Here is a 12,434-nt window from a genome sequence, read left to right as displayed (position 1 = left end):
ATTTTACTTCATTTCATCTTTAGAAAAAGTATATTAAATATTTTATCCAGACTTATATGATGAGGGCATGAAAATGTTGTCTCTTATTCAAAAATAACCATGTTTGTCAAATTAAATCACTTTTGTATGGATCTACATGAATGCATAATGATTTATTATTAATACCTATTACTGCTTTTGTGGTTTATGAGATGTTCGGATGTGGCAGAATTGAATTGCATAGCAAAATAAAATGTGTAGCTTTAGTTTACCCCTTTTTTGCCAAATAACTTTGTCAGATAAATACCAAGTTTATTCCTTTGTTCTTCCCTCATATTTAATATAGTATAATAACATATAAATAATAAATATATACAATAATTATATATTTAATATATAAATATTTCATATTTCGATAGTTTAGTCAAACTTATTATGGTCATTAAAAACATCCCATCACTTTTGGTCCCTACTGTATTTGTCCATCTACTTCCTCTTAGTGTGAATTATTTAACACAATCTCTTGTTTTTAGTGTAAAAAAGACAGATTTCTTTTTTCTTTTTTTCCCCCCATCTAAGAAAATAACTTGTGGCCCTTAATTATGCTCATTAACTGGATTATATAAATGCTGTAATCATCAAAGTAAACACAGATTGTTGTTACCAAATGTGAAATTGTGTCTGACAACATAAAGCTTTGCATATTAAAGGAAATTAATCTGGCTGAATGAATACTGAAGCATAAAACCCGAAACTAAAAGCCCACCAGCCCCCAATGCCATTTGAATTAAACCGCAGTGTCTGGTCAGCTCTAGTGGATAGAATGACTAGTCATGCTCCTGTGCCATAAAATACACTGCTTTAAATATGGTTACTGTCAGCATATGAAAATTGTCCTTCAAATCTTGTGTATAAAAGTCACTTGTCTGTTGTCAAGTGCTTGCAGCACCAACCTTAGCAATTCACTTTCAAATTTCTCCCTATCATTTACTGTTTCTTTAAAAAGAAAATGCATTTTGCCATGACAACAGAACATCATTTTCTGGTATTTTTAGCCCCTAAATTCACGAGGAGCTCAAGCACAGCCAACATGAAGGAAAATATTTGAGAACTCCAAACAAGGTAATGAATTATTATTTTTGAATAACTCTTACTGTATGTGTGTGCATGTTCACAGGGAAAACGTATGAGTTCATATGAATTTATTTATCAATGTTGTATCAGATGTTTCTCCTTTGTTTATTCTCTAAAGAAATAAAAGCACACAAATGAGTCAATAGCTGTCGTACAGTAAGAGAACATAGCAAAATATGAAAGCATCATAAAGCTGATATTGATCTTTGACGTTTGAGTCCTTTAGTATCTTTACTGTTTGAGACCAGTATTATTTTATTATTTTTGTTTTGACTTTTGTCTTTTAATATTTTTTTTCTTTATTTATTTTTATTTAGTAATTTACTTTTAGTATTTCAGCTTAAACCTTTTATTTCAGTGAGTTGCCAAGTTGCCAACATTTATAATTTTCGTTTTTCAATTTTAAGTTTATATTTTAGTTAGCAATAGAAGAAAACAGAAAACATACGTGTTCATTCATTTATGCATCAATGTTGTCTGTAGAAATAAAATTAAAAAATGAGTCGGAGAATAGAGCTATGATCATTTGACTTAACTTTAAAAAAAAAATTGGTTAAAATAATAAAAAATTTATAAAATAATAAAGTGAATGTTTTCAGTTTTCATTTTTATTTTAGTTTGTCATTTTATTAGTTTGTTTTCTTTGACAAAATATATTTAGCTTTATTCATTATTTTTAGTTCAGTTTTAGGGCGAACAGATTGGCGCAAATGCATTTGATATTTAAATGTGGCGCAGGATGTGAAAATGATAACTGCGTCGGGCTGAAACTAGCAAAAAACACTTGCGTCTGGCGTCGCATTGCGCCGGATGTTTGATAGGGCCCATAATCTCATTGAATATATTTAAAGAGATCTTCTTTTCTTTCCTTTGTGTATGTTGAGACCATCGATCTGACCATCATCGATCATGCTGTCATCTGTGGACAAACTCGTGGCCTGGCTGCTGACCGGCTTCTTGGCAATTCTCACCATCTTCTTCAACATGTACCTGCTTCTGGTCACCCACAGAAGCTACCGGAAGAAGCACAAGCTCAACCCTGCCGACTTCATCATCACGGCCATCGCCCTGGCCAGCATCTCCCAGCAGGTTCTCACTTACTTATGGCAGACGATAGACGTGATCGACACCGTGTGCCGAATCAGCTTGATGGCGGCCATCCTGCTGGTGCTCATCTTCAGCTTGAAGCTCATCATATTCTGGAGCACGGCGTTCCTGACCTTCTACTACGGCACAAAGCTTGTGATGGAGCCCGTCCACTGCTACACACGCATCCAGGAGGCCATCGTCAAGCATGTGCACACCGTCCTGGCGCTCATCTTCGTGAGCGGCTTCGCCAATTGCGTTCCCTTGCTGAGCGTTCTCACTTATTACAATGGCACAAGCACTGAATTTGGCGATTGCGGGTCCATCATGCCCACCGATACGACCGGGCTCGCCTACGTCTTCTACTACGTGATCATCTCCGACATCATTCCGGGCATTGTGATGGTCAAATGCAGCATTTCGATCTCATACCACCTGGCAAAACATCTTCTGGAGATGAAGGCCAGCAGCAACGGAGCCCACGGGCCCAAGTTAGGCACGCAGATGCGGGTCATCAAGATGACCCTGAGCCTGGTGGTCGTGTACATTTGCTTCGTGACCGTGGACATCTACACACAGATGACGGTGGTGCTGATGAGGCAGAACACGCTCGCACTGACCATTCTCTTTGCCAGCGTCTACACCACGGTCAGCGCGTTCGTGCTGGTTTATGGTAAAAAGAGCTACTGGAAGGAACTGATCGCCTCCTATAACCTCTTTTTAGAAGAGTACCCTTGTTTCAGCAGCATGAAGGTCGAAGAGGTCAAAACAGAACCGCATGAGCACAGCCACGGACACTAACCTGGAGTTAAGGCCCGTTCACATCAGGGACGAGATATAGTTTTAAAAAAGACTTTATAAATATAAAAGAATAACAGAGTCCACACTGCAACTATAACGATAACGGCACAGAGAAACATTGACAGTCAATCAGAATCAAACAATAAAGATTTAGTTTTAAAAATAGTTTTAAATGTAAAAGAATAGCAGAGTCCACACAACAACTACTGTATAACAACACAGAGTATATCGGTGGAATCACTTTCAGAACGATTTGTTCCAGCTGATGAACGATAAAAACCAGTCAGCCAATCAGAATCCATCCTGCTTTAAGAACTTGAGCATTTAAAGTGGAAGATGACAAAACTGCAGCGCGCGCTTAAAATAAACAGAACAATGTTGTCTGCTGGTGCACACTAATATAGATAACGTCAAAGTTATATTTATAGTTAACAACAACGATAAAGATATAGTTCTAAAAATCGTTCTAAATATAAAAGAATAGTAGAGTCCACACCTCAACTATAATGATAACGGCACAGAGAAACAATATCATTGGAATCGCTTTCAGAACGATTTTTCCAGCTGGTGTGCAATAAAAACATTGACAGCCAATCAGAATCCACCCTGCTTTAAAGAGCTTGAGCATTTATAGCGGCAGACGACAAAGAATAAACAGAACAAAATCATCCACTGGTGTGGATGCTAATATCGTTTTTATAGCTATCATTCTGGGTGTGAACGAGCCTTTAGAAATGATATAGCTTGTGTAGCTTCTTTCTGTTTTTCTAGAGCGAAGACATTTTTAGATTTCTTTTCACCTGAGATAATACAATGCGATTTCATAACTCATTCTTTAAGGTCTGAGCATTAGATATTATTGGACATTGAGTTGCCTTGAAAGTTTGCACAATCATTCTGCTCTACTAGTCCTTGAAGGTTCATGTTAACGCAACTTGTCAATGGTTGACATGAATAAAGTATAAAAACATTTGTTTGCCTTATGTGTAAAGAAACTCCTTTGTGGGCTGAAATATGCTTCAGCATCTTCTGTGCAAGTGTACTGCAGTTCAGCAAACATTTCTCTTTTTTCTTTCTTTCTTTCTCTCTTTCTTTCTTTCTTTTAAAGTTACAAAACAAAATGTTTACATAAAGCACCACAGTGGTTCTTCCAATAGTTTGACAGACTCATTCATGAGGGGTCATGAACTGCATTATTTTATTATTTTATAATGTTTACTGGGGTGCACCTATAATGTTAGTATGATTTTTATATCAAAAATTGTCATAATTTAGAAATAAAAGGCATTTTTCCTTGCTTGTTTTTAACCCTCTGATTTGAACGCTCTGTTTGGCGGGGCGTGTCTGCTGTGAGACTTCAGTGTAAACGCCCACTGCTGTGATTGGCTGCTGTGAGACTTCAGTGTAACGCCCACTGCTGTGATTGGCTGACATCTTTGCATATGAAATAAGTTAGCCTGGCAAGCCAGACCTACATCAAGATGTTAGGTCTGGCAAATCACCATAGACATGGCTCAATCCAAGGGGCTTTCAAATTCCCTCTGCACGCAATAGGACAGCGCTTCAACCAACCAGAGCGTTTTCCCAACAGCGGAGCTAACGTTAGTTGATAGATTCAACTTTTGAATCTGGCCGGCAAAACTACGAACACATCTTCCTTTTTTAAGAATGACTTAAGTGCCGTTCTTTGCTCTTTTCTCAAAGAAAAACTTAACTCCAAGTCCTCCAGAGTCGCGGCCAAAGCCGATTCGAAAGACTAATGTTTAGCCGCTAGGAAATGTTAGATTTCTAGGCTAGAAATAAGTATTACAAGTGGAACTCTCTCGAAAACTTTTAGCACATTTTAACTATTACAGCTCTCAAGGTTTACTAATCATGAAAAGTGTTGATTATAGCATTATATTTAAATCTATAGCATTATATTTAGGTTGTGGCATGAAAGGCTGCAGTGATGAGCATTGTAGCTGATCATTGACATGTTGAGCGCATGAATGCAGTGATCTCATCATTGCAACTCTATTTCGGCACTCTAACGAATGCTTTCATCATAACTAACAGTGCAAACACAATGTAAATAAGTGATTCGTTGACTATAATGAGAGTTTTGGCGAGAGTCCTGCTGTTTGATTGACAGCTCCACTGATTTTAAAGGGAGCGTTCTTTGATCGCTTTCTATAATTTAAGCACAGTTTAAATAACAGATTATTTTCATCCTACTAAGAGAAAAAAATGTGAAGTTGATCGTTTAGTGCAGACTGCTTTGATTTACTGACACATCGATAAAGAACATCTGTACATGAATCATTACATATCAGAAATCACTGGTCACAGATCAGTTTACCAAATAATCCACAGTGAAATGTAACGAATACAAATAAATAATGCTCAACTGAGACATTCACATCTTGCCGTCCCCAAAGCCATCACTTGCTAGCTCTAGTAACACAGCGTAAAGGCCCGGTCACACCAAGGTATAAAGATAACAATAAAGATTTGGGGTTTTATATGGTAATAATATGGTAATGATATAATTATAATTATTATAAAGACCTCACAGGAGAAATAGTTTTTTAAGTAGGTTCACAATTACTCTCATTTCTGTCAACCAAAGCAAGCATTTTAAGTACTGGATGCAAATAAATATAAATATATATCTGTATCATTTTGTACTTTCAGATCTGCAGAAATCTGCAGTGACAGAGTGGACACAACACAACTAAAATGTCTGAATGTCATTGCATTATATAACAAAATATCAAAGCAAGCGGCAACTAAACATTTCGGTCAAAAGTTTTTCTTTAAAAGTGCTATTTTTTCTTTAATGTAAATGCCACTTGCTTTGATATTTTCCCCCAACTAATTCATTGACATTCAGACATTTAAAGTGTGGTGCAAGTGTTTAAATACTTTTAAATAAGTTATACACAATTTTATACATTCTATCAATCATAAAAACAGTAAACATTGTGGCATATAATTACAATTTAAAATGTTTTTTATTTGAATATATATTTAAAATGTAATTTGTGATTAAATAAATCTTGAACGATCCTTCATTCATAATAACATTTATTATTATTATTATTATTGAAAACAGTTGTGCAGCTTCATATTTTTATGGAAACTGATATATTTTTCTTTAGGATTCCTTGACGAATAGAAAATTCATAAGAACAGTATTTATCTGATTCATTTGAGATACAGTAGAGTTGATTTTAAAATGCTAGTCTATGCCTATAAGAGCTTAAATGGACTAGCGCCATCATATTTTCCGAACTTCTTGAGGTCCATAAGCCCTCTAGAGCTTTGAGATCTGCAGAGAAAGGGATTTTGCTGTCTGTACCACGCACAAAATACAAGCAACGGGGTGATAGGGCCTTTGCTGTAGTTGCCCCTAAGCTATGGAATATGTTACCACTTTATATTAGGTCTGCTCCAACTTTAGGCTCTTTTAAAAGCCTTTTGAAAATTCACTTATCTCATATGTCCTCTTTAGGTGTAGAGGGTTGAGCTCTTGTGCATTTATGTTTTACTATGTGGATTTTATTGTGGTGTTGTTTTATTTTATTTTTATTTTATTTTAGAATTGCTTGTACAGCACTTTGGTACAACTTATTGTTGTTGGAATAGTGCTCTATAAATAAATAAAGAAAGAAAGAAAGAAAGAAAGAAAGAAAGAAAGAAAGAAAGAAAGAAAGAAAGAAAGAAAGAAAGAAAGAAAGAAAGAAAGAAAGAAAGAAAGAAAGAAAGAAAGAAAGAAAGAAAGAAGATCATATTTTGTAATATTATAAATGTCTTTACTGTCGCTTTTGATCAGTTCAAGGCATCCTTGCTGAATAAAAGTACTCATTTCTTTCTTTCTTCTTTTTTAATCTGGAGCCAATAGACAGAGAACATTTCATAATGCAGAGAGAAATGAGAGAAAATATCAAAAGAAACTCAAGTGCAGGGAATCAAACAATATTTGGCCAATAAAAAAACAAAAAAACAATGCTTTCACCTCTCATCATTGACCAGATACGACACTACCTGATGGAAAAGATTCATTATTTCAGAAAAGACCAACGTGAATATGCTTCTAAACATCCAGCATCTGTTAAATAGTTTGGGTCTTAGAGAAGAAAGACATTATTAGGCTAATGATATAAAAATATAGAGTTTAATATCTATGCTTCCCCGAGGATCTCATGTTCTGAAGGCAGGTTTTAAGTGGTGTTACCATGGAGACATCCATCAGTGGAATGTAAGATTAAAGGCTATTTAGCAGTCAATCATTTAACAGGCATACAGAGACTATGACGTTCAAGCATCAAGCATTTATTCAGGAGAACCGTAGAAGTGAACAGCACATATTTTACGATCTATTCTGGTTTGGGATCAAACAAAATGAACAGAAAATCGTATCTTCAACAATCAAAATAAATTAAAACTTAAAAAAATTTAGGCACATAAATGATTTGCAGGTTTAGAGGATGCTTGACTTTGTGTGGCTCATACTATCATGCAGCACAACAGAGAAAAGTATCCATTTCTAAAAAAGAGGGACACCTTGACAGGCGAGATGATTCCCTCTGTAATCTCAGGTGCTTTGATCGACTCACTCATGATCTCCAGTTCTGGCCGCTGAGAGAGAACACATCTCGCGTTAACCCACTTGATGAGCAGTCAGTCTGGGTGTCTCCAGAAGAATGGGACATTTTACATGAAATCATTGTGACAAGTTACATTTTATTCAAGTAAAAACATACAGTGGACCAAGAAGTATTTGGCACTCGAGTCACTTAAATGCCTTCTTGCCTTCACTGCAGGGTGCCATTTTTATTTTATTTTTATTATAAATATTCAATGTTGTCAATATGAGGTCATAAAAAGTGCATGTATATGATTTTAGATTTTTGTGAAACATTCAAATACTTTTAGGGCCCCTGTAAATAGCTAAATAAAACATTGCTTACTGTATGTTCAATATAGCCATAGATGACTATTACATTAATAATAAACTTTATTTTATATAGCGCCTTTAAAGGCAGCTTCTCAAAGCGCTGTACAAGAAAAACACACATAAAACAATGAATAAAATAATAAAAATAAAAGTCATCAAGCATACGCTAGTCTAAAAAAATATGTCTGAAGTTGATACTGAATTAATACTGATTTTTTTTTTTTTTTTTTTTTTTTTTTTTTCAGCACGTTTCTATCTTTTGTAAATCAAGGATTAAAAGTTGTTTGGGCAAATACAACTACGTTTTCCATAGGAATAAATTTTTTTATAGGCCTGTTAAAATAAGAAAACCAATTTTCAATGTGATTATTTAAAAAGTGTGAAACATTAATTTCTTTCTCATTTGATTTCACCTGCAAATTCTTAACATTTAAATAGAACAAGTTACAACAAATCTCACACTGGCAAGTTCTGAAAAGAAACTATTGTGTTCTCTCAAGTGGGGTTTAATAATGCATTGAGTTAGTGTGTTTAATAATGCGTAGAGCTAGTGTTAGTGTGTTCAGTGATGCATAGAGTTTGATTGTGCTGGAAGCATTCTGTTATGCCTGATGAATGTATACGTTCATTTACTTGGGTCTGAAAGGACAGTGGGATTGAAGTAAAAAGTTACGATAAGTTGATGCTGCTCTCTGTGTCAGTGTGATCCTTAAAGGGGTCATATGTCATTTTTGTACAAGCTAATATGATTCATTAGGTTCTAAATTAAAAGTTTGTAATATACTTTAATTAAAAATTCTCATTAGTATTGTAAGAAAACACTCATTTTACCTGGTCAAAAACAGCTCTGTTTTCAGCACGCCGTGTGAGTGCATGGGTCTTTAAATGATAATGAGCTTTGCTCACCCCGCCCCTCTGTTCTGTGCATACACCGTTTCTAACACAATAACCATAAAGCGTTGTTTATTACATGGGATTTTGAATTATATTGAGAACGTCATACATAGAAAACATGCCGCAATGTACCCTGAGTGTAAAAATAGCCGCATTCATCATGAAGCGTGCAGCAAGCGATTTGCAAAGATTAATATAAAGATTAATATAAAGGTTAATAAAATGTTACACTCACTCACTTGTTCTTCTGGAGGTGCAGCAGGAACACGAATAGTTGGTACAGATCCTTTTTTCAGGAGCAGCTTCTTAGCAAACCAGCTTTATACTGACCCTCGTTTGTGGTGAAATGATTCGCGCAAACATGAAAGCATTGACGTTGTGGGGAATATTCCCTTTGAAAACAAACTCAGCCACTGTCTTCAGCGGTTCGGATTTAGGAACATCAAAATGACTGCTGTGTTCCTTATTACACCCAAGAAACACCACAATCGCTTAGACGCCATTCTACTCAGTGCTCCAGCTATCAGCAATGTTCGCGCCGGTTGGCGCGGGCTATGATTGACAGCTCGCTCACGAGGGCGGGTCTGTGTTGAAACGCTGCTGTCAATCAACCATCGTGGGAGGGGCGTCGATTTAGTGACGTCACAAAATCGAACAGCTTGATTCAGGAGAGGGGGAAACATATAAGAAGATTTAAAAAAAAGCATTGACGTTGTGGGGAATATTCCCTTTGAAAACAAACTCAGCCACTGTCTTCAGCGGTTCGGATTTAGGAACATCAAAATGACTGCTGTGTTCCTTATTACACCCAAGAAACACCACAATCGCTTAGACGCCATTCTACTCAGTGCTCCAGCTATCAGCAATGTTCGCGCCGGTTGGCGCGGGCTATGATTGACAGCTCGCTCACGAGGGCGGGTCTGTGTTGAAACGCTGCTGTCAATCAACCATCGTGGGAGGGGCGTCGATTTAGTGACGTCACAAAATCGAACAGCTTGATTCAGGAGAGGGGGAAACATATAAGAAGATTTAAAAAAAAAAAAACACTGGATGGATTTTTATCATTTTATGATGGTTGTGTACAGGCACTGCCAACACACATTTCAGTACAATCAACTTGTAAAAGTGCATGTACCATTATATGACCCCTTTAACAAACACAACAGAAAACAAATGAAGATTTATTTAGACTGAAAGGTAATTTGACTCAACTATTAAACTACATTAGTGGAAAAACTAGTAAACAGTTTGATTCAAGATTTTTTGGCACTTTTATTCAAACTACAGAGCAAAAATACTCAAATAACAGTTTCTGATTGGTTGTTGTCCAGTGGCTTTAACAGGTTTCTGCCTGCAGGTGGAAAAACTGCCAACTTTGGCTGCAAAAATATAAATAATTACTTTAAAAACATGCATTTACTAAACTGAAAAAAAATGTTTGAATGTTGAAATGATCCAGGCCAGAATCCCAGTGGACTGTATTTTTGTTCAGAATGAACAAATTAAAATAAAAAACACTAATTTGTTCATTCAAATCTAATTTAAATTACAGTTTCAAGTTTAAATAATTCTGTAAAGAAAAATTCTATATTTACACCTACAATCCCTTTATAAAAACATTGTTCTGGATTCTCTGGAATTTTGTGTAATTTCTATCACATTTGTTCTGAAAATGTCATGGTTTAACACAGAATGTACAAAACATTTCATTCAGAAATAGAATTTCCCATGTGCACATCAATTAAATATCATATTTGCACAAAAAAGCACACTCTTAAAGTACAAAACTATGCCATCTTTATGCAAATTACCTTAATATAAGAACCCATTACAAACAACATTAATGCCATGTAGTTTTTACCCAGTGAACCTTAACTGTGAACTCCTGCTATTCTGAAACAAATTCATAACTGGAGCGCTGTATTCAAAAACATTACAATGAATAATTTACACATCCAAAGTTGCAACTGCATTCTATAACAATGGAAGAGACAAATTTGGAATCACAAAAATAAAAAACATCATATAAAGAAATACAAATAAAAAAAACATCATGAGCAAAAAATACAGTACACAAATACAGCTTTTCCATACAGTGCACATACTACTGAAGTGATTCTGACTTGAGGTACATGAACCAGCAAACCTTAGATATGACTTGTTTCATAGACGAGTATATGTTGATCCAAACCAGGGCCGTCCCAAGCATGGAGCGGACCGACCGGCCCAGATCCAAACTAAATGTACCGTTCCGCGAAGAACTACTGTGAGATTTAAGTGCTGACACATTCCTGAATTCTGTTTTTTAATTTGCTAAAACTTGCATCATTATACTGATTTAGTTCACAGGCTTTCTACACAGCTCTCTACAGTGAAAACACATAGACAATCAGTCTTTTCTTATTCCTTGGTTCAACAAGTTCAACTAGAAAAGGTTTAATTGCATGAATGCACAACTCAACAATTATGAGCAAAGTGCAAAGTGAATATGTGCACCGAGGAAGTAAAAATAACTTCAATAACTTTAAATATTTATTTTTTATAAGGCACAGCTACAGGTCTAGATAAACTAATGAATCCAGTGGATGCGAGGCCGATCTGAACATTCAAACCAACCTTTGGTCACGTTCCTGCCCAGCAGTGATGAATAAATACATTTCTCAGTTCATTTCCAAATAAAAAAACAGCATTTTATCATAATTAAACTGCTGTTTTGCTGCAAAAAAAAAAAGTTATGATAATCTTCAATCAAATTTTCATCACAAAACCCAGCTCAGAATTTCTTAAAAGAGGAGCAAGTACCGTTCAGATGTTTTTCCTCTTTAAATCGAACCCTCACAGCACGCAATAATATGTGAACCGGAGTGTCTTTATTGTGGATTGCTCTCATATATGGAAAACATGGACTTGCGTGTTTTGGGTGGCGGCGGTGGAGGCTTGATTTCAGCTTTCGTCGGTAAAGGAGGCGTGAACTATGGGTGACAGAGGAAAAGCTTATTATTTTCAGTCTGTAAATGTTGTTTCAGCTTTCTATACCGTTTTTGTCATCAAGATTTTAGGTCAAAATACAGATGAATGCACAAAGGAAAGTGTAAATTTAATGCTTTTTTTCCACATGTAGACTGTACATGCCGTGTCTCACCTCAGAAGTAGAGTTATAGGTGCTCTCGCTCTCGTGAGGGTGTTTCTTGGGTGGCATTGGTGGAGGGATGTTCGTGATGTCAGGTGTGCTGAAGTCACTCTCGCTCGGGAGACATGTATAACCTACGGGAAGGTGATCAATATGAGGTTTATTAATGCCAATACAGATGTGCCATGTCCTGGATCATCTGTGTATTTATAACATCATCCTTACATGCCTCTAGGAATTGTTGTTTGTTTAAAACTTTTGATCGCTGCACAATTCTCATATTTACATTTGTGTTATTTCGGTAGAAAACACATTAAATTGGGTCAAAAGTCACCATTAAGATATTTACATTGTTACAAATTATTCAAATAAATGCTAAATCTTGATAGTTTTATTCAAAACTCCACAACGGTTTTCAACATTGATAATACTCATAAATGTTTCTTGAGCAGCAAATCATCATATTAG

General features: G+C 35.8%; 2 protein-coding genes across 4 annotated transcripts in view; one reads left to right on the top strand and one right to left on the bottom strand.

Annotated features, from left to right (window-relative positions):
* The first annotated feature begins 921 nt into the window (after positions 1-921).
* Positions 922-4,305, top strand: tas2r202 (taste receptor, type 2, member 202). The gene is made up of 2 exons (XM_084087210.1): positions 922-1,101; positions 1,998-4,305. Exon 2 carries the CDS (start codon positions 2,023-2,025, stop codon positions 2,998-3,000), a length of 978 nt encoding a protein of 325 aa, XP_083943336.1. The 5' UTR covers positions 922-1,101; positions 1,998-2,022; the 3' UTR covers positions 3,001-4,305.
* Positions 4,306-9,887: 5,582 nt separating this feature from the next.
* Positions 9,888-12,434, bottom strand: part of dock5 (dedicator of cytokinesis 5) — a 65,462-nt gene continuing 62,915 nt past the window's right edge. For 2 of the 3 annotated variants that reach the window (XM_084087187.1, XM_084087188.1), the window contains exons 50-51: positions 11,979-12,100; positions 9,888-11,808 (exon numbers count right to left, since the gene is read on the bottom strand). In XM_084087187.1, coding sequence (XP_083943313.1) covers positions 11,707-11,808; positions 11,979-12,100 — 224 coding nt within the window. In that variant the 3' untranslated portion in view covers positions 9,888-11,706. The remainder of the gene's footprint in view (positions 11,809-11,978; positions 12,101-12,434) is intronic. The other variant, XR_014603031.1, reaches the window with a different exon arrangement.

Source organism: Abramis brama (assembly GCF_963993115.1).
Source record: "Abramis brama genome assembly, chromosome: 16".
NCBI classification, from domain to species: domain Eukaryota; kingdom Metazoa; phylum Chordata; class Actinopteri; order Cypriniformes; family Leuciscidae; genus Abramis; species Abramis brama.
Note: the sequence above shows the minus strand (reverse complement) of the source record. Positions and strands in the feature narration are given on the sequence as shown.